Source organism: Eleginops maclovinus, chromosome 11, assembly GCF_036324505.1.
Source record: "Eleginops maclovinus isolate JMC-PN-2008 ecotype Puerto Natales chromosome 11, JC_Emac_rtc_rv5, whole genome shotgun sequence".
Taxonomy (NCBI): Eukaryota; Metazoa; Chordata; class Actinopteri; order Perciformes; family Eleginopidae; genus Eleginops; species Eleginops maclovinus.
This window is the reverse complement of record NC_086359.1, coordinates 16,117,680-16,136,275: the sequence shown is the minus strand read 5'-3', so window position 1 is coordinate 16,136,275 and position 18,596 is coordinate 16,117,680. Positions and strand designations below refer to the sequence as shown.

The 18,596-nt window shown below is 39.4% G+C and overlaps 1 protein-coding gene across 2 annotated transcripts in view; it reads left to right on the top strand.

The window, feature by feature from the left end:
• The first annotated feature begins 2,992 nt into the window (after positions 1-2,992).
• Positions 2,993-18,596, top strand: part of hlcs (holocarboxylase synthetase (biotin-(proprionyl-CoA-carboxylase (ATP-hydrolysing)) ligase)) — a 29,236-nt gene continuing 13,632 nt past the window's right edge. The window contains exons 1-6 of one of the 2 annotated variants that reach the window (XM_063896147.1): positions 2,993-3,377; positions 4,101-4,241; positions 6,937-7,099; positions 8,074-9,074; positions 9,668-9,847; positions 16,239-16,519. In XM_063896147.1, the coding sequence (XP_063752217.1) occupies positions 3,123-3,377; positions 4,101-4,241; positions 6,937-7,099; positions 8,074-9,074; positions 9,668-9,847; positions 16,239-16,519 (2,021 nt within the window). In that variant the 5' untranslated portion in view covers positions 2,993-3,122. The remainder of the gene's footprint in view (positions 3,378-4,100; positions 4,242-6,936; positions 7,100-8,073; positions 9,075-9,667; positions 9,848-16,238; positions 16,520-18,596) is intronic. The other variant, XM_063896148.1, reaches the window with a different exon arrangement.

The window sequence follows — 18,596 nt, the reverse complement described above, 5'->3', positions numbered from 1 at the left end:
CCACCAGACTCATATATATATATAGGCTATATGTTATACACATCTGCCATAAATATCTGTTTATAGTACACATATCTATATATTATACATATCTGTTTATAGTACACATATCTATATATTATACATATCTGCCATATACATCTGTTATACGTAATATATGCATCTGTCCATACCTCCTCATTCAACAGTGTAAAGTATTTAAATATTTTCAGGTTTAAGTATTTCACATCCTTAAATCTTTATTGTTGTTATTGTAAATATTCTTCTCTCTTTTTGCACTATTTTATTTATCTTATTTGCACCATGTATGTTGAGTTGTTGGAGGAGCATGGGACATAAGATTTTCATTGCCAACATATACGTTGTATATGCTGTGCATAGGACCAATAAAACCTTGAAACCTTGAAACTTAAGTACATTTTGAGGTACTTTCTATTTCCTTGAGTATTTTCTATTATAATTTACTTATGTACCCAACTTGTTGTACTTCTTAGAACATAAGCTAAACTTAGGCAACATGTTATGCAATATATCAGTGTTGTGAGGATTAACTTCACCTAATCAGCTAATTCATCAGCAATAACAGTCATATTATAATTTGTAATATTACATAACACTTACAACAAGGACTTTCGAAAATTAATGTTTCCCCCACTGTCATTATAAGCAACTTAACCCCATGTTCTGCCCTCATTGAATTTAATTCCAGAAATCACAATTTTGCCATCAGCTTGCCCTCTTATAATCAAAATGTTAAGTACAGTGGGTAAAATAAGTATTGACTAAGTCACCATTTTTCTCAGTAAATATATTTCTAAAGGTGCTATTGACATGAACGTTTCATCAGATGTCGGTAACAACCCATGCAATCCACACAAGCAAAGAAATCAAACCATAGATGTCCATAAATTAAGTTATGTGTATTGAAATGGAATGACATAGGGAAAAAGTATTGAACACGCTTACTGAAATGTATTTAATACTTCGTACAAAAGCCTTTGTTGGTAATGACAGCTTCAAGACGCCTCCTGTATGGAGAAACTAGTCGCATGCACTGCTCAGGTGTGATTTGGCCCATTGTTCCACACAGTCTTCAAGTCTTGAAAGTTCCATGGGCCTCTTCTGTGAACTCTGATCTTTAGTGTTTTCCACAGATTTTCTATTGGATTCAAGTCAGGTGATTGGCTGGGCCATTCTAGCAGCTTTATTTTCTTTCTCTGAAACCAATTGAGAGTTTCCTTGGCTGTGTGTTTGGGATCATTGTCTTGCTGAAATGTCCACCCTCATTTCATCTTCATCGTCCTGGTAGATGGCAGCAGATTTTTATCAAGAATGTCTCTGTACATTTTTCCCTTCATCCTTCCTTCAATTATATGAAGTTTGCCTGTGCTGTATGCTGAAAAACCGCCCCACACCCTGATGTTCCCACCTCCAAACTTCACTGTTGGTATGGTGTTTCTGGGGTGATGTGCAGCGCCATTTGACCTCCAACGATGGTGTCTTTTATGGTATCCAAAGAGTTCAATTTTGGACTCATCTGACCAGATCAATTCTCCCAGAATTTCACAGGCTTGTCTAAATGTTGTGCAGCAAACTTTCAACAAGCTTCAACATGCTTTTTCTTCAGCAATGGATTGTTGCGTGGTGAGCATGCATACAGGCCAGGGCGGTTGAGTGCATTACTTATTATTTTCTTTTAAACAATTGTACCTGCTAATTCCAGGTGTTTCTGAAGTTCTCCACAAGTGGTCCTTGGCTCTTGGACAACTCTTCTGATAATTATTTTCACTCCTCTGTCAGAAATCTTGCGAGGAGCACCTGGTCGTGGCTGGTTTATGGTGAAATTATGTTCTTTCCACTTCTGGATTATGGCCCCAACAGTGCTCACTGGAACATTCAGCAGTTTAGAAATCGTTCTGTAACCAATGCCATCAGCATTGCAACAATAAGGTTGCGAAGGTCTTGAGAGAGCTCTTTGCTTTTACCCATCATGAGATCTTTCTTGTGTGACACCTTGGTAATGAGAGACCTTTTTATAGGCCATCAGTTTGGACTGAACCAGCTGATATTAATTCGCACTGACAAGGGGCAGGATTGCTTTCTAATTACTGACAGATTTCAGCGGGTGTCTTGGCTTTCCATGCCTTTTTGCACCTCCCTTTCTTCATGTGTTCAATACTTTTTCCCTGTGTCATTCCATTTTAATACACATAACTTAATTTATGGACATCTATGGTTTTATTTCTTTGCATGTGTGTATTGCATGAGTTGTTCCCGACACCTGATGAACATTTCATGTCAATAGTGCCTTTAGAAATATATTTACTGAGAACAATTGTGACGTGTTCAATACTTATTTTACCCACTGTATATGAAGTACTATTGAGTATTGGCGCTACAGTATAAGCTCAAAGGCTTCAATAAGACCACACAGTCCGTCATGTTTGACGACACATGAAATGTTGAAGGTAAAAAATAATCAAAAAGTTAGCAAAACTGCTAATAGAGGCTAGCTAACTGTGTGTATGTACAGTTTCAGAACAAAAAGAAAATAATTCACGATACTTTAAACCAATGCTCAAAGTGTATTATTTACCACAAGCTCTATAAAGAATATTGAGGAGAAAAAGACTTACACAGGCAAACAGTTGTGTGTAGCTAGGTGTCTGATTTCCTCCCTGCTTACTGCTCTCTCCTTTCTCCCGCCTTTCGGCTACTCAATGCCGCACAGAGACAGCGACAGGCGCCTTCTTTGCAAGTGTGGATCAGACTCTATGATGTGGATAAAGTAGCCTATGTGTTTGAATCACAAGCATTTTGTACTTTTTGTACTTCGTACAGCACTTGATAAATGTACTTTTAGACCACTGGTCCAAAAAGGTTAAAGGAAGACTAATCTGCCACCATTTTATTCTCTTTATTAGAACTTCCCACACTCCAGCATAGGGGGCGGTAACGAGACTTAACGCTTGTTGTTACTACCCGCCTTCAAATAGGACGAATACATTAGCATTTAGCTTGACAACCGTGTTCTACAGTAGTGTTTGGTCTGCTGTGAACAAGGTCAAGTTACATGGCGAGAAGTACGGCCACCATGGACCCTTTCGTGAACGCTGGATAAAATGTTAATAACGCTGTGCTACGTCTATCTGTGGGTGCGCTTTAACAAGTGCTACTCGGTGCTCATCCGCAACAGCCTGTCCAGACTGAACAGCAGCAGCTTCAGCTTCGGCTTCAGACTGTGCACCAGCCCGGCCTCAGCAGCTTCTCCGACCGGAGCCCGCACAGCCGCACCACAGCAGCCCAGCCCGCCTCCTCCCGAGGACAACGTCTTCCTCCAGCTCGGGGACCGGGCTGTCTATGTCACGGAGCCTCAGGTTGGATACTAGATCTAGTGCTGAATGACAGGATGTAAACACTGTGTGTGACTGATCCAGGGCCTGGCACAGACCCACAACCTTGTTTTCATGGGTCATTTAGCGTCAGAAGCAGGAATCACTCAGATATTTGAAGTCAGTGGAAACAAAAATAAAATATGATGATATCTATAAAAGTCCTGCGATAAAAAAAACTTGACTTTTACATAAAACCCATTGGCATAAAGAAATCCCCTAATGAACTAAACTGTTGTTGGCCCTTCATAGTGTGTATTGGAAAGATAGTCTATATCTTTCACTGTCAATATGTATATAGTTTACTTTTTTGTTTTATTTTCTATTTTTCTTAACTTTATGTGCAGATAGATAGATAGATAGATAGATAGATAGATACTTTATTGATCCCAATTTGGGAAATTATTTTGTTACAGAAGCAGCATTGTGTTCAGACATTTAAAATGCAATACTTAAAAAGTGGAGTTGAGTTTTAGTACAAAAACTCAAACTCTACCTAGCCAGAGGTGAGGTAATATGGTTTGCCTGTGTCTTGTTATGTAAAATGCATGCAGCTTGTTTGTCATCATGTCACTCTAACTTCACTGCCTCACAGTTTCTTCACAACTATATGTAATTCAAAGCCTTTGATGACTTGTGTTACTAACTACTAACGGATGTGTAACAGCCTTGTATTGTTCTTTTCTGTGCTGTCTGTATTGTCTGCAGGCATGTGATGACCTCAGCAAATGGACGGTGCTGTTGGGCTCTTCTCTGGTTTGTGGTCCACGCATAGAGAATATTTCATTCATCATAGAAGCAACAGGACACAGAGTGGGCTACCATTCTCCTCACACATCCAATCAGAAAGTAGGCACCACACATTGTTATATTCCAAAAACAATCATATAAAATCAATAAAGCTGGCTTTAAGCAGACATGTTTTGATTTTCCCAACACCCAATGATATTATTTACTCTTCCCATTTTTATTTTTTTATTTTCATTTCATTTTAGTTTTTATATACATTTGTTGTCCATTTATAGTTGTAAAAAAACACAAAAACGACGTGCTGGTGCTTGGAGACGCTAACGCTAAAAGGGATTTATTGTGAGTGATGTTGTCTCCCAGTAGCTAAAAACTTCCAATATTTTTACGGTGTTTCAGATTCAACAGTAACAGATCACAAAATGATGTGCTTAAGCAGCAATATCAGAGACTATGTTAGCTTACTTAGTAGTTTTAATCTCAAGATTTCAAAGATTTAACTACATTTGACTAATTCTGCATTCAGCACTTCATTTGACATTTTACTTTCACACATACAACAGGACATGTGTACTGCAACATCGATCTATCTGTTCCCTTTTATGCAAGTGGCAGATATTTTTGTTTTGGACAGAGCATGATGAAGTGATGTTATGTATTGGTTTGAAACCCAAGTACGAACTAGTAAGGGGTATTCGTGTTGTTATGACATGATGAAAGTGGCTCTCCTAGCATGTCGGGTTGGTTTTAACATGTTTTATAAACCATAGACCATGTCCTTTGCATTTGAGCATCTCATTTCGCAGCATGTTTTGCAATTTCCCGCAAGGCTTTTCTCTTTTTAATGCGCTTCGTAACGCCTATATTTTTCTCTTTCTCACCTTCTCTCTTTCTCCTCATCTGTCCATTATTTTCCACCAAACACTGATTGAATGTTGCTTTTGTCCTGTGTTGTTTGTGTTTGCTTTGATTTACCCATGTCACATTGCATTTTTAACTCAGACTTAACACTCCAAGCCTTCAGGTGGCTGCCTGCTGTTTTAATCTGTGTATATACAGTGGGGCAAAAAAGTATTTAGTCAGCCACCAATTGTGCAAGTTCTCCCATTTAAAAAGATGAGAGAGGCCTGTAATTTTTATCATAGGTACACTTCAACTATGAGAGACAGAATGAGAAAAGAAAATCCAGGAAATCACATTGTAGGATTTTTAAAGAATTAATTGGTAAATTCCTCAGTAAAATAAGTATTTGGTCACCTACAAACAAGCAAGATTTCTGGCTCTCACAGACCTGTAACTTCTTCTTTAAGAGGCTCCTCTGTCCTCCACTCGTTACCTGTATTAATGGCACCTTTTTGAACTCGTTATCAGTATAAAAGACACCTGTCCACAACCTCAAACAGTCATACTCCAAACTCCACTATGGCCAAGACCAAAGAGCTGTCAAAGGAGACCAGAGACAAAATTGTAGACCTGCACCAGGCTGGGAAAACTGAATCTGCAATAGGTAAGCAGCTTGGTGTGAAGAAATCAACTGTGGGAGCAATTATTAGAAAATGGAAGACATACAAGACCCCAGCTAATCTCCCTCCATCTGGGGCTCCACGCAAGATCTCACCCCGTGGGGTCAAAATGATCACAAGTACAGTGAGCAAAAATCCCAGAACCACACGGGGGGACCTAGTGAATGACCTGCAGAGAGCTGGGACCAAAGTAACAGAGGCTACCATCAGTAACACACTACGCCGCCAGGGACTTAAATCCTGCAGTTCCAGACGTGTCCCCCCGCTTAAGCCAGTACATGTCCAGGCCTGTCTGAAATTTGCTAGAGGGCATTTGGATGATCCAGAAGAGGATTGGGAGAATGTCATATGGTCAGATGAAACCAAAATAGAAGTTTTTGGTAAAAACTCAACTTGTCGTGTTTGGAGGAGAAAGAATGCAGAGTTGCATCCAAAGAACACCATACCTACTGTTAAGCATGGGGGTGGAAACATCATGCTTTGGGGCTGTTTTTCTGCAAAGGGACCAGGACGACTGATCCGTGTAAAGGAAAGAATGAATAGGGCCATGTATCGTGAGATTTTGAGTGAAAACCTCCTTCCATCAGCAAGGGCACTGAAGATGAAGCGTGGCTGGGTCTTTCAGCATGACAATGATCCCAAACACACCGCCAGGGCAACGAAGGAGTGGCTCCGTAAGAAGCATTTCAAGGTCCTGGAGTGGCCTAGCCAGTCTCCAGATCTCAACCCCATAGAAAATCTTTGGAGGGAGTTGAAAGTCCGTGTTGCCCAGCGACAGCCCCAAAACATCACTGCTTTAGAGGAGATCTGCATGGAGGAATGGGCCAAAATACCAGCAACAGTGTGTGGAAACCTTGTGAAGACTTACAGAAAACGTTTGACCTCTGTCATTGCCAACAAAGGGTATATAACAAAGTATTGAGATGAACTTTTGTTATTGACCAAATACTTATTTTCCACAATAATTTGAAATAAATTCATTAAAAATCCTACAATGTGATTTTCTGGATTTTTTTTTCTCATTCTGTCTCTCATAGTTGAGGTATACCTATGATAAAAATTACAGGCCTCTGTCATCTTTTTAAATGGGAGAACTTGCACAATTGGTGGCTGACTAAATACTTTTTTGCCCCACTGTATATATATTTGTTTTTACGCCTTCATGGTGCTTCATGATAATACTACTTAAATGCATCCATTCCAATGAAACGATACGTATGAGTTTCAGCTAAAAACTAATATGTGTGTCTGTGTGTTTGTCTATGTGTGTGTAGGTGCTGAAGTGGTCTGACTACTGCCGTCCTCTGGCCTGTAGCCCTGGGCAGCCCTTCAGAGCGGTGGCTCAGGCCAGTGTGGATAACTTCAGTCGGCTAGGAGTGGCTTTTATTGAAGACCGCCTTCAGCTGGACAATGGGCTTAAGCCTTCAAAGATAATCCGTATGTAGCATCAGTTATATTTCACATTTACACTTTATCACAATCAGAATTCCTTTATTCGTCCCACAGGGGGTAAATATACATTTTAATGGCAAAAGTAAATATAGACACAACAAAATAACATTTGATAAAGGGTAGGCACACAATATTTGAAATAAACAGTTATTACAATTTACAAAGTACTCATTCGGTTAGAAAAGCAGCAGCAATATTTATAAAATAATTTAATGTGGTAGAAGCTAGATAAATGTAGTAAAATTATATATTGCACAGGGTTACTTACATATTGTTGTTAGAGTATTAACATTTTCAAACTAAGAAGGCAGCCCGTAATGATAATAATTTAAACCCTGTACATATTGTGTCTTTACTCCATTGTATTTCCATATCACCAACTCAGAACATCTGACTTGTGTGCTCATTTATTTTGCAATGCATATTTCCTTTGTTTGGCATGTTCTACTTTGTAAAGATGATTTAATAAAATAATGAAATCGCTTTTAATTCATCAAGACTGCAAATCAGAGCTGCTGGATGTGTCGATAGAAGACCACATGTAGTTAACATGTTAGTGTATTGGCCAAAACTATACTAATACTAATCTAACATTTATATAATGTTAGATTAGTATCTTAGAGTAGACAATATAAAAATATGCAGAATAAGTTAGATCACACTATAAATAATTGACCTACTATTAATGTGTTTTAATTACATTTAAATGGAGCAGCAGTAACTCACTCTGTAGGGACTGTAGGACTTGGGAACCAAAGGGTCCCTGGTTCAAGTCCCGATCACACCACCTTCAGGGATTAATAAAGTATGTCTTAAATGATGTGTGGTAAAGTGCGAGTACAATATGCACACCTAATTACCCAATTAATATTATCTATATGCTAAGGTCTTGTTAACATAAATATAAGTCACCATATGAGTCACCAGATTGCACTGACATATTTGTGACCTTCCCACAGCTGTCCTCCTCCAAGAATCCACTCTCAGTGAACTGTTGGAGAAGCAGTGCCCAAAGACTGCGATCTCCCTCTTCACCCACACTGGAGGGGGTGTTGCTGAGCGTCGCCCCCCGTCAGACCACCAGCTCCTCCAGTGCCCCAAAGGTAGTCTTCTCCTAACCCCTGAGGTGAAGAGGAGGCTAGAGGAGCGACGAGGGTCGGAGCCGCTCCACAGCAGCAAGGATCTGGGAGTTGTCTGTGACCAGGAGGACCGCTCCTTAGGGAATCACCACCATATGGAGGGCCACAAACACCACCTCCACCTGTCCAGCTGCCATGAGTGTTTGGAGCTGGAGAACAGCACCATCCTCTCTGTCAAATACGCCTCAGCTGAGAACATTCCAGACCTTCCTGATGATGACTCAGGGGGGCTGGGGAGTGGAGATGAGACTCTGGATGATGTGGAGCCCGATGGAGGATTTTCCAGGCTGAGTGACTGTAAGAGCAAACCTCCAAATGTCCTGCTGTACACGGGGGGTTGCCAAAAGCGCTATGAAGCTGTCCGCCAGCTGTTATCGGAGTGTATAGACATGGAAAACAATATAATATATCCCCTCCAACCACAACAGGCTCTGAGCGACCCCTGGCTAGAGAACACCAGGCTCCTGGTCCTGGCGGAGGAAGAAACTCTCACTCCCCAACTTCAGACCTGTTTTCTCACCTACCTGAGCAAGGGGGGCCGGGTGTTGGGGCTGGCTTCCACTCTGTGCCCCGCAGGCCTTTGTCTGGAGGTCCGGGAGAGGCAGCGAGGGCAGGTGAGCCGGCTGAGCTTCACCCGGGAGGACAGCACGGAGCTGCAGCTCAGCGTGCTGGCCAGTGGGAAGGTTTACATCAGGGACACTCAGGGAGGAGGGGAGGTGGAGCTGTGGGGGGAGCTGAAAGGAAACGTCCCTCATCAGAGGGATATGGTTGTTGTCAGGGTAACCCACGGAGGAGATGGTGGAGAAGCTGTCCTTTGTCAGGTAAGGACCTGGGAGGGGGGAAAAAAAAAAGTAAAAAAGAAATGAGCGCTTACGTCATTAATGCTCACGATTAATCTGGAAACCTTTATGTGTACAAAATAGTTTTTATTTATTTACACCCTCCCCCTGAAAGAAAGAGAAAGAGGGAGAGTGTTGGGGTCAGTTTGGAATTTGGCTGTAGTGTGTGAGAGAAGTTTGGCACAACTCGCTTTGTCAAAATCTCCAGTCCGGACGAGGACAGCATCCGGGTACCTGTTCAGGCCCTGTCACAAATACCATTAGCTCAGGCAAGGCTGCGTTCACAAGCCTGTTACAAGAGACAATAATGAGTACTCGTACTACATGTAAGCAGTTGGTCAATATTAATGTGAGTCTGAGTTCTTTGGAAAGCTGCTCAGAGCAACACTGGAATATTTAGTTTTAATTGGGGAATGTTTAATTAAGCTGTCTGGGGAGACACTTTTTTGGAGTGGTGTGAGCGCTAACTTTTAAATACATTGTGAGGAAATGACTAAACTGCAAGTGCATAGAGATCAAATGTATGCTTGTATTTGGCATTGCTAAATTGGTCATTTCTTACTTCCTGTCTGCAGGCCCATCTGGAAATTGCTCCTGACTCCCAGAATTTAAAACCCGAAGGTTTTGATGAGCTGAAAGTCAGCAATGCTCTGCGGTATGAAGTCCTGACAGAGATCCTCACCTCTCTGGGCCTCAGCTGTGAGCTCAGCCAGACTCCCCCCCCGAGCCCAGTCCACCTGCTGGCTACGTCTCAGGTAAGACCCGCAGTGATCATCTGTCGACTTCACAGGGCGCTGGGTTAGATGAGGTCAGAGTGACACCAGTGAAGCTGACACTTCTTTTAATTTTTTATTCCAACTAATATACAATATTCATACTAATATATTTTTTTTTTTTAAAAAGAGAGAAAAACACGTATAACCCTATTTAATCAGTCTGGTTTTTTATTCTAGAAAAATGTATGAATAACTGTAATAATGTTCAATTTTATAATTGGGGATCATTGTGATCTGTTCGTAAAATATTCCTTAACTCTGATGATTTGAATTGTTGATGAATAATACTTGGCATCATTAATGTAATCCATTTGTACGAGTTTCTCCTGGACTATTTTCAAATCAGGATATAGGCATTAGTGGGAGTGCACGGATAAGAGCTTTTCTGATTTGTTCAAAGTATATTATTTTTCAAAAGAATGTATAAAATCCACAAAATGTTTTGTTATTTTTACCTTCTTACTCACATTCTCAGCCCTCCTTGCGAACAAATATCTATTCATCCATCATCTAACCATTCATCCAGACATTTATTTATATACACACTCAAACACACACACACACACACACGGACAAAGTGAGCACCAGATTGTTTTTATTAAAGTTAATTGTATGAGCGGCAGCACAGTTGCCCTGCATGCTTCACACGTGGAAACACTTTTGCTTTCTAAATGTATGCAAATATATGAGCATATATGCAGCAGGCTAACATCAGGTCTGCACAGAGGGCCAGCACAAACCAGAGGGCCGCGAATCAGTCTTTGATCAGCTGTCACAGGGACCGACCGCGGCTAGCTCAGGAAAACCTTTCACTTTACAAGTTCACTTTATCTCAAGACAATGCCTATGAAGATATTTTATAGACCTCTCTTGTGTCTTTAAATAGAAAAGACACATCTTTAAATTTGCGATGCTTTCCTAACAAAACTGATTTGGCAGAAACTACGTAGCAGATATTTTTGTTTTAAATGCTGGCCTGTATTTACGGAAAAGCCATTCCGAGATGTATGTTGGCAGGTAGGACGCAGGCAACCAGAAGAACTTTGCGGGAGCTGGTCTTGGTTCAGGATAACTTCAGTCTATTTCACACTTGCATACATGTAAAATTAAAGAAAGTGCCTCTCTCATTTATAAGAAGCTCAAAAAAGTTTATTATTATTTAAAACATTTTTTAATTTAAAGTGAGTTGGTATCATATATTGTTTAACTTAGATAAGATTATAAAATGGAGAGGTTATCAGCAATAGTTTTTAATGATACATGTGCTGCAGAAGGACCACTAGGGGGAGGTGGAGCTCCAGGTTGCCCTATAGCAGGTATCAAGCATCTCTTGTCACATGGCCCCGTCGGCGTCACTGAAGTGAGGCATCCCATTCCTCCTTAGAAAAACCTTACAAAACAAAATAGTATAACGATAGTATAGGTAGAAGTAGTATTGTAGTGCTTTTTTCTTTATTGTTGTGTATTTGGATTGCTGTGTGACCTTTGACCCCGCTGCCCCAGCCACTTCCCGGCCGTGTCCCAACAAGAAGCAGGCTTATGGTAATTTGGGGCTGTAGAATTGTTTCCAGATTGATTTGAGGGGAGCTGGTAGCCGTGTCCTCAACATGTCTCTGCTCTGAGTGCGTTACACTACACATAGCTTTTTAACTAGACCTAAAGTTGGCGGCTTCATTTTGTCCCTCAATATTATAATCTTGAGTGGCTAAAGCACGGTGCACGGTGATGTTGTCAGGAATTACTACTTGCTCTCAGCAGGTTAGGAATTCTTTACCAGAATAAATAGAAGTTTACAGAGTCCCTATTCATGTGTGAAATATGAGTAATATTCTGGTATTGGATTTAGAACATTTATGTATCTCAAGCCCTGAAATCTAATCTCTGTAGGCTTTTCTTTTTTTCTTGAATCTTTATAATAGCCAAATTAATTTTTGTTGGTTTTGTAAAGTTCGGTAGACAAAGTTGGGCTCTAAGACATTCTGGACCTAAAAAATATAATCACTTTTTCAACACTTAGTAGACTAAATGATTTCAAATAATCCACAAAATATTTAAATACTTACTTAATACTAGATGCAACAGACAGACGGACTGTGTGTCCCATGTTGCCATATTATCGGACAACTAAAGCTTCTTTACATCAGATAGGATTTAGAAAAATGTTTTGATTTTGGGGAAAATTAGGTTTAACAATCACTCTAATTTTAGAATTAAACAAATATAGGAAATAGATAATAAAAAAATGAAGATTACAAATATTTGTATCAACATGAGAAGTTACAGTAAGAATTTTCAACAAATATATCAAATTAAATAAAGATATCTATATAAGCTTAAAAAGTAAAGTGAGAGTAAAATGCCGGAGAAAAGATAACTAAAAATAAACTAAAATACAAATATTTATATAAGAAGTCGGAGTGAAAATGTGCACACTTTACTACAATATTGAATATGTTGATAACAATATATACAATGGTGTATTAATAATAATATGATATTATTGCTGACTTGCACAAACTAATGTGTATTTATATCAGGCGAATTAGATCCTATAAAATATCCACGAGTAATTCAAACGGCACCGTTTACGGACACAATATGCACACATGTCACCTCTGCCATTTAAAAGTTTTCTCTTTTTAAGAAAACATGTCAGTTGTGTAGTTTCCAGCAGTATGTTACCGGGCTGACACCCACAGTGCTGGATCCCGCAGCAGCTGTAGGGCTGACACTCTGCTAGTAGCAGGACTCTCTGCAGGTGATGAAAGCCGTCTCAAACACACACTAATGTGTTCAGTGTGCTGGTGATCCGCGCGGCTGACTTCCATCACTGCTCAGTGGGTGTTCCTGTTCTCAGCCATGAGCTGGTAAATCCCCATTTCCCTCTCTCTGGAAATGAAGTGGCTTCTCCAGTTAAATAGAATCAGGATTGAAATGGATTTGCCAAACATCCCCATTTATTTTTTTGTTTTCCTATTATAGGATTCACAAGTTAATGCAGAGGCTTAATGTGTGTCAACGCTTGTTGGAGTGGATGGACTGTTATTTTCTTTGGTTACTGTAATCTTCAGGCAGTAAAATGTGTTTGAGCATTGCTATAGAGACCAGTGTACATGTTATGTGTTGGCCTACCATTAGGCCCGGCAGTGGTTATCAGGCTGTGCTGTCATTAATGTAATGGGACCAATGAAAATCTCCACCATTCTCTATCTTACCTTAAAGCGTCCATTAACCCCTACCCCCACCCAAGCAAAGAGCACACACTTAAACTGTCGTTGTAAAGAGCGTTGCAGAAATGAGTCCTAAATTTAAATCTGTGGTTAGTACAAGCTGAATAGATTTGTTCTACTACTTAAAATACCTCAGTAAATATCCCACTGGTGAGTTTCCGAAGCTTCTATGTGACATTAAAACAGCGGTTGCTAAATAGTTGCTATATGAGACTACTAAACGTTTACTACTTCTTCAGCTTAGCGGTGGTGATGTGCAGCCTTGCAGATGTTAATGTAATTGCACCAAAAAAAAAATACATTGCCACTATTCATACAAATAAAATATTAAGAATGATAATAAAAAGCTCAATACAGTTTGGAGTAACATTCTCATTAGTTCATTTGTATAAGCTAAGCCAGCGCTCTGTGTATTTGTGGCTGGTTTGATTCCTGATTCAACATCTATTTCCCACTATTTTCATCAAACTGTAATTCTTGTAGCAATGTGTCAGTTTCTCTGTTGTTTGGATTGAGATATATTATCTCTTCCCATTGTTCTTTGGTAGGCAGTTTCAGCTATTATTATAAGTAGGTTAACTACAATAATACTTCAATTATCAAAAGATACCTGACTCTCATTTGGATATTTTTTTCATTAGAATGTACCATGTGTGTGTGTGTGTGTGTGTGTGTGTGTGTGTGTGTGTGTGTGTGTGTGTGTGTGTGTGTGTGTGTGTGTGTGTGTGTGTGTGTGTGTGTGTGTGTGTGTGTGTGTGTGTGTGTGTGTGTGTGTGTGTGTGTGTGTGTGTGTGTGTGTGTGTGTGTGTTCTCATTCTTTCCAGCTTTACAGATTAACATATTATTCTTCAATATATATAATTAATTCCATATCTAGAATTGTTGGAATATTGATTGATATTTTATTTAGCTCAATTATCAAGCACATTAAGATATAACAATAATAATAAGTAGTTTTGTATGAATACCACCAAAAATAAATACATTCAGATTTTAATCTTACAATTTGGCAGTACCTCTGCGGCCCACTAGTTGGTCATCCCACAAATTGAGAACAGCTGCCTTACAAATCTATGGGCAGGAATACTTTATGGAGTATTGAATTTTTAGTTGTGTTCAATTTATACAGTTCTCCATTGAGTTACACTTTGACTTTCAGGAAAAGCACGTGTGAAATCCGTTGTCTTTAGATGGTGCCTTGTGTGGGTCTATTCACCTGTCTTTTTGAGAAATATTGCTTCAGATGTGAAACTTGAGACATTGGTTTTATATCAACTTAATTTAATCCAACGATATTTTCTTGTCTCCAATTGTCTCATTGTAAAGTTGTACTGTTTAATCTTATTTATACAACCTGATACTTAGTAGATAAGTGATATCCTAGAGATTCTTGTCTCTTTTAAGTCAAGGAAAACTGTCTTTACTGTTTTAGTCTTTTTGAAATTCTACTTTTTTGGTCATTCAAGACCAATTATTATTGTCTATAACTTAGATGAGAACTAACTCTGAGTCCACCTGACCACTGTTTGTGCTGCTGATGAAGTTCTGACATGGCACGTGCCGCCCAAGGAACAAAACTGCTGGATTTCATAAACAAAAAAAAAAAGGTCTTTAATATTTAGCCTTATCTTTGTTGTCATTACAAATAAAGATATTTGGATGGACAATGGCGCCTAGAGTAAGTTAAGTCAGACAATCCATGTCATGTTATCCACTTATAAAGATGTTTTACAGTCATGCTCAGCCAATCATTTGACAGGGTTTGATGCGAGTCCATGGCTCATCTAAACTATCATACCGTGCAAACCATATCCTGTTATGTCTTGGGAGGATGACTTCTTGTTAATGTCAAATTAAATTAAATAACATCAACTTGTGTTTATGTTCTACAGTATTTCAGATTTCTTTGCATTATTACATCACTTGCATAGGAGTTTATACCAGTTGGGTAAAGTCTAATAAGAGAGTAAAGGTAGGCCATAACAATATACTATATTCACCATAGAAAGAAGATAGTAAACATTAAGACAACATGTGTAGTGTGTGTAAGGACACAGGAGAGAAACCTGATAAATGTGAAGTGACTGGAACAGAGCACACTGGGCCTTCTGCCTAATTACACCATGACATTGATTAGCCATACATGCGTGCACACACACACACACACTGATGAACTCATCCAGCACATTTATTTCTAACGGAACTTCCATCAAATACATTCAAACTCATATCTTGCAAAATCAGAAAGGTCTCTACAAGCTTGGAATGAGAGATGGTGCCTGATATGAAAGCCCAGTTAAATACAGTAGGTGTCTGCAACATGATTATTTGGGCTGAGTTATGCAGGTAACAATCATATTCAAGTGGTAGCACACATTTAAAATAATGCTACTGGCAGTGCTGGTGAAAATCAAAAAATAATATTTTTATCCAACGCTTTGTTTATTTTTTGTAAATATTGCATTCCTCTGTGCCAAAGACCTTCATATTGTCCACAAACTATTAAAGACACCCTTTTGGCATTTTACTCTACTAGTAGTGTGTTGTATAGGTATTTGTGCATGTAAATGGTCTCCAAAGGCTAAAGTCTCCAAATTCCACACACTCCCCATTGCCTGAAACGCCTCCATTGGACTCCTTTGCTTACTTCCGTTACGTAGTGACATCAATATGTAACACTCACATTTCTTTTGGCCATCGCTCCAACCCATTGTACGTCATAGTCTAAGGGGTGGGCCTCTCTAAGTGGTTGACCAATGACAACAGAGCTGGCCAGCTAACTAATCAGAGCAGACTGGGCTCTTGTTTCAGACTGAGGGTGACAATCTTTTTAAATAGTGCAGAAAATTAGAGTTCTGGCACAAGTTGATGATACTTAAATGTTTTGTTTAGCAGAATAATGTACACATATTAACACCACTTTTAAGATTTCTGGTAGATAAATGCAAACTCCAGAAATAAAAAAAGTAATTTTAGGGTGTACACGGACCACATCACTGTCACATGGCTGCTCATCACCACCGCTAAGCTGAACTGACTGCGGCTAATGTTTGGCACGATGGCCTTTCGAACTCTCATTTATTTACTTACTTTACTTACTTACTTTAAATACCTGATTTTATTTCTGCCTCTGCTCACAGGAGGCCAAGGCCAGCTTTGTGAAATGGCTGCAGACACATGCAGACCAGAAGGGTCTCCTCAAATCATCCAACGCCTCCCTAAAGATGGTGTCCTGCTCTGAGCTCCAGGATGCTCCTTCGCTGCCTGATGGCTCTCTGGCCCTCGTAACCAACTCTTCAGAGTCCCAGAGCTGGCCTCAGTTCAGTATGGAGACATACAGCAAGAACCTGAAGAGCAGCCTGCTGGGACACACCCTGCTGTACGCCGAGGTCGCCACGTCCACCATGGACCTGTTACAAGGGTAACACATGTTCCTCTGAGCCTGTTTAATGTTGGAAACTTACACTGAGTCTGGTAGCAACGTTTTCTCACACTCACAACTGTAGCTTAGTGACCTAAAGACATACAACATTTGCACAGGCTACCCAGCTGTTAAACAGCGCCTGAAAGCACAGAACCCTGCAGCTAGTTTAATAAACTATTTCTGCCTACTTGCAGTAGTTATGACTATAATCAAAGAACCCAATGTTCCGATGATATTTATGGCATCATGTGCTCACAGATGCTTAATGGACTTCAAAAAAGCGTATGCATATCGCCCACTGTTGTGTGGTAAGGACACCATAGGTTTTCAATGGGTCACAGTTACAGGTTTATTGTCACCCAGAAGAAAATGTGTGTAAATGTAAGCTGTATTTGTATCATTGGTTGTCACACACTAGGACTAGCTATGGTAATCATCAATGCGTTGACCTTAGCATTAGCCTCCTCTTTCAGAAAAGACATACTGTAACCATTTTGTGTGGCTGTTCCAAGTTGACTATTTATGCCAGGAACACATATTTGAGTTGCATTACTTAACACAATTACTTAAAAAACATTATCAAAGTGCCTTAGGTCTTCAGTTTTTAAGAGTTTGTAAATTCCACTTCCACTTTAATATTATCTCCACACCTACGCGTTTACTGCTTCGTGTTAATGTCTTTTGGTTCTTTTTAAAACCCAGAAATCTTCTTTGAAATGAAAATGGCCTTGAAGAGATCTAACTTACAACTCTGATTCTGATAATGTGATTTGATTAATCAATGAGTGACTTCCGACAGGGTTGGCTTGGCTCTCCCCATAATGCATCAGTGTAAAAGAGTTTGTTTTAAAAGAGGTTAAACAGAAAGGTAAGGTATACAAAAAAGCTATATGAAAGAATACAACTAATAGCTTAGAGATATAACATCCTTACTCTGGGCCAAACGTCTGGCATGTGATTTTTTCTCTGTGCATGGGTCAGGTTGCTCTGTGTATCTCTACAGTTAACTGTACAGAGTAACTGTTGTCAAAGAGATTTTCATGTTTAAAATTCAGCCACTACTTTTTGAATGGAAATTTGATTCATCAATATCAGTAAATTACCCTGAAAACATAAAATCAAGTTACATATTATATCCTGGTTAACGCTGATGCAGGTGAGTGCCTGGTGCTGGTTTTGCTTTACCTTAGTGGGTTGCTTTTGAAACAGTAGATCATATTATTATTATTATTATTATTATTATTATTATTATTATTATTATTATAATAATAATAATAATAATAATAATAATAATAATAAAGCTTGAAACAATTAGTTGGTATCTCAGGGTCAGCTCTCCAGTGGTTGTCTTCATATTGTTTCAACAGTATCTGTTGATATCTTTACTTCCTTTAGCATTATCCATGTGTGGGTGCCACAGGGCTCCATTCTAGGACAATTTTTTCTCTTTTTTTATTACATTTGAGCCTCAATTTCAAACTGCATGATGCTCTATTTCATCATAACAAATGTTTGACATTAGGGTGACAAAACAAACTTCCTTCTTGGTGTAGGTAGACTCACCTCCTACAGGTGGATGCTGGGGTGAAGATGTTGCTATTGAATTGCGAGCAGCCATAGTATGCATGCATGTGCGTGCGTGTGAGTGCTGGGAGGTTAGGCAGGCTGGAACTAATTTAATGCCTAAGTGACCTCACTGCAGCAAAGGCAACTTGGACCTAATAGACTTCTTTGTCTGCACCCACATGTGAGTAAAAGTGGCTGTTGAGCGGGTCGATCTGGCAGCAGGTGGGAGCAATTAAAACTGTCATAAAGTTTGAAAAATGGATTGTGGAGCAGCACTGAGCTGATTGGAACAGACAGTGTTGTCATTAAGGTTATACAAAAACTAATGCCGGGTGAATGAGCAGGCCATACAACCCCAAACTTGTTGCCACAGTTTGATTTCACTGCTAATGTTTGAGTTTCCAGATGTCCCTCTGGAGCGGCCTTGATTAATGTTATTATTAAGGAATGTCTGTTTTATTTCTTCAAGCATTTCTAAGTAAGTATTCAGTTTGATACTGAATATGTT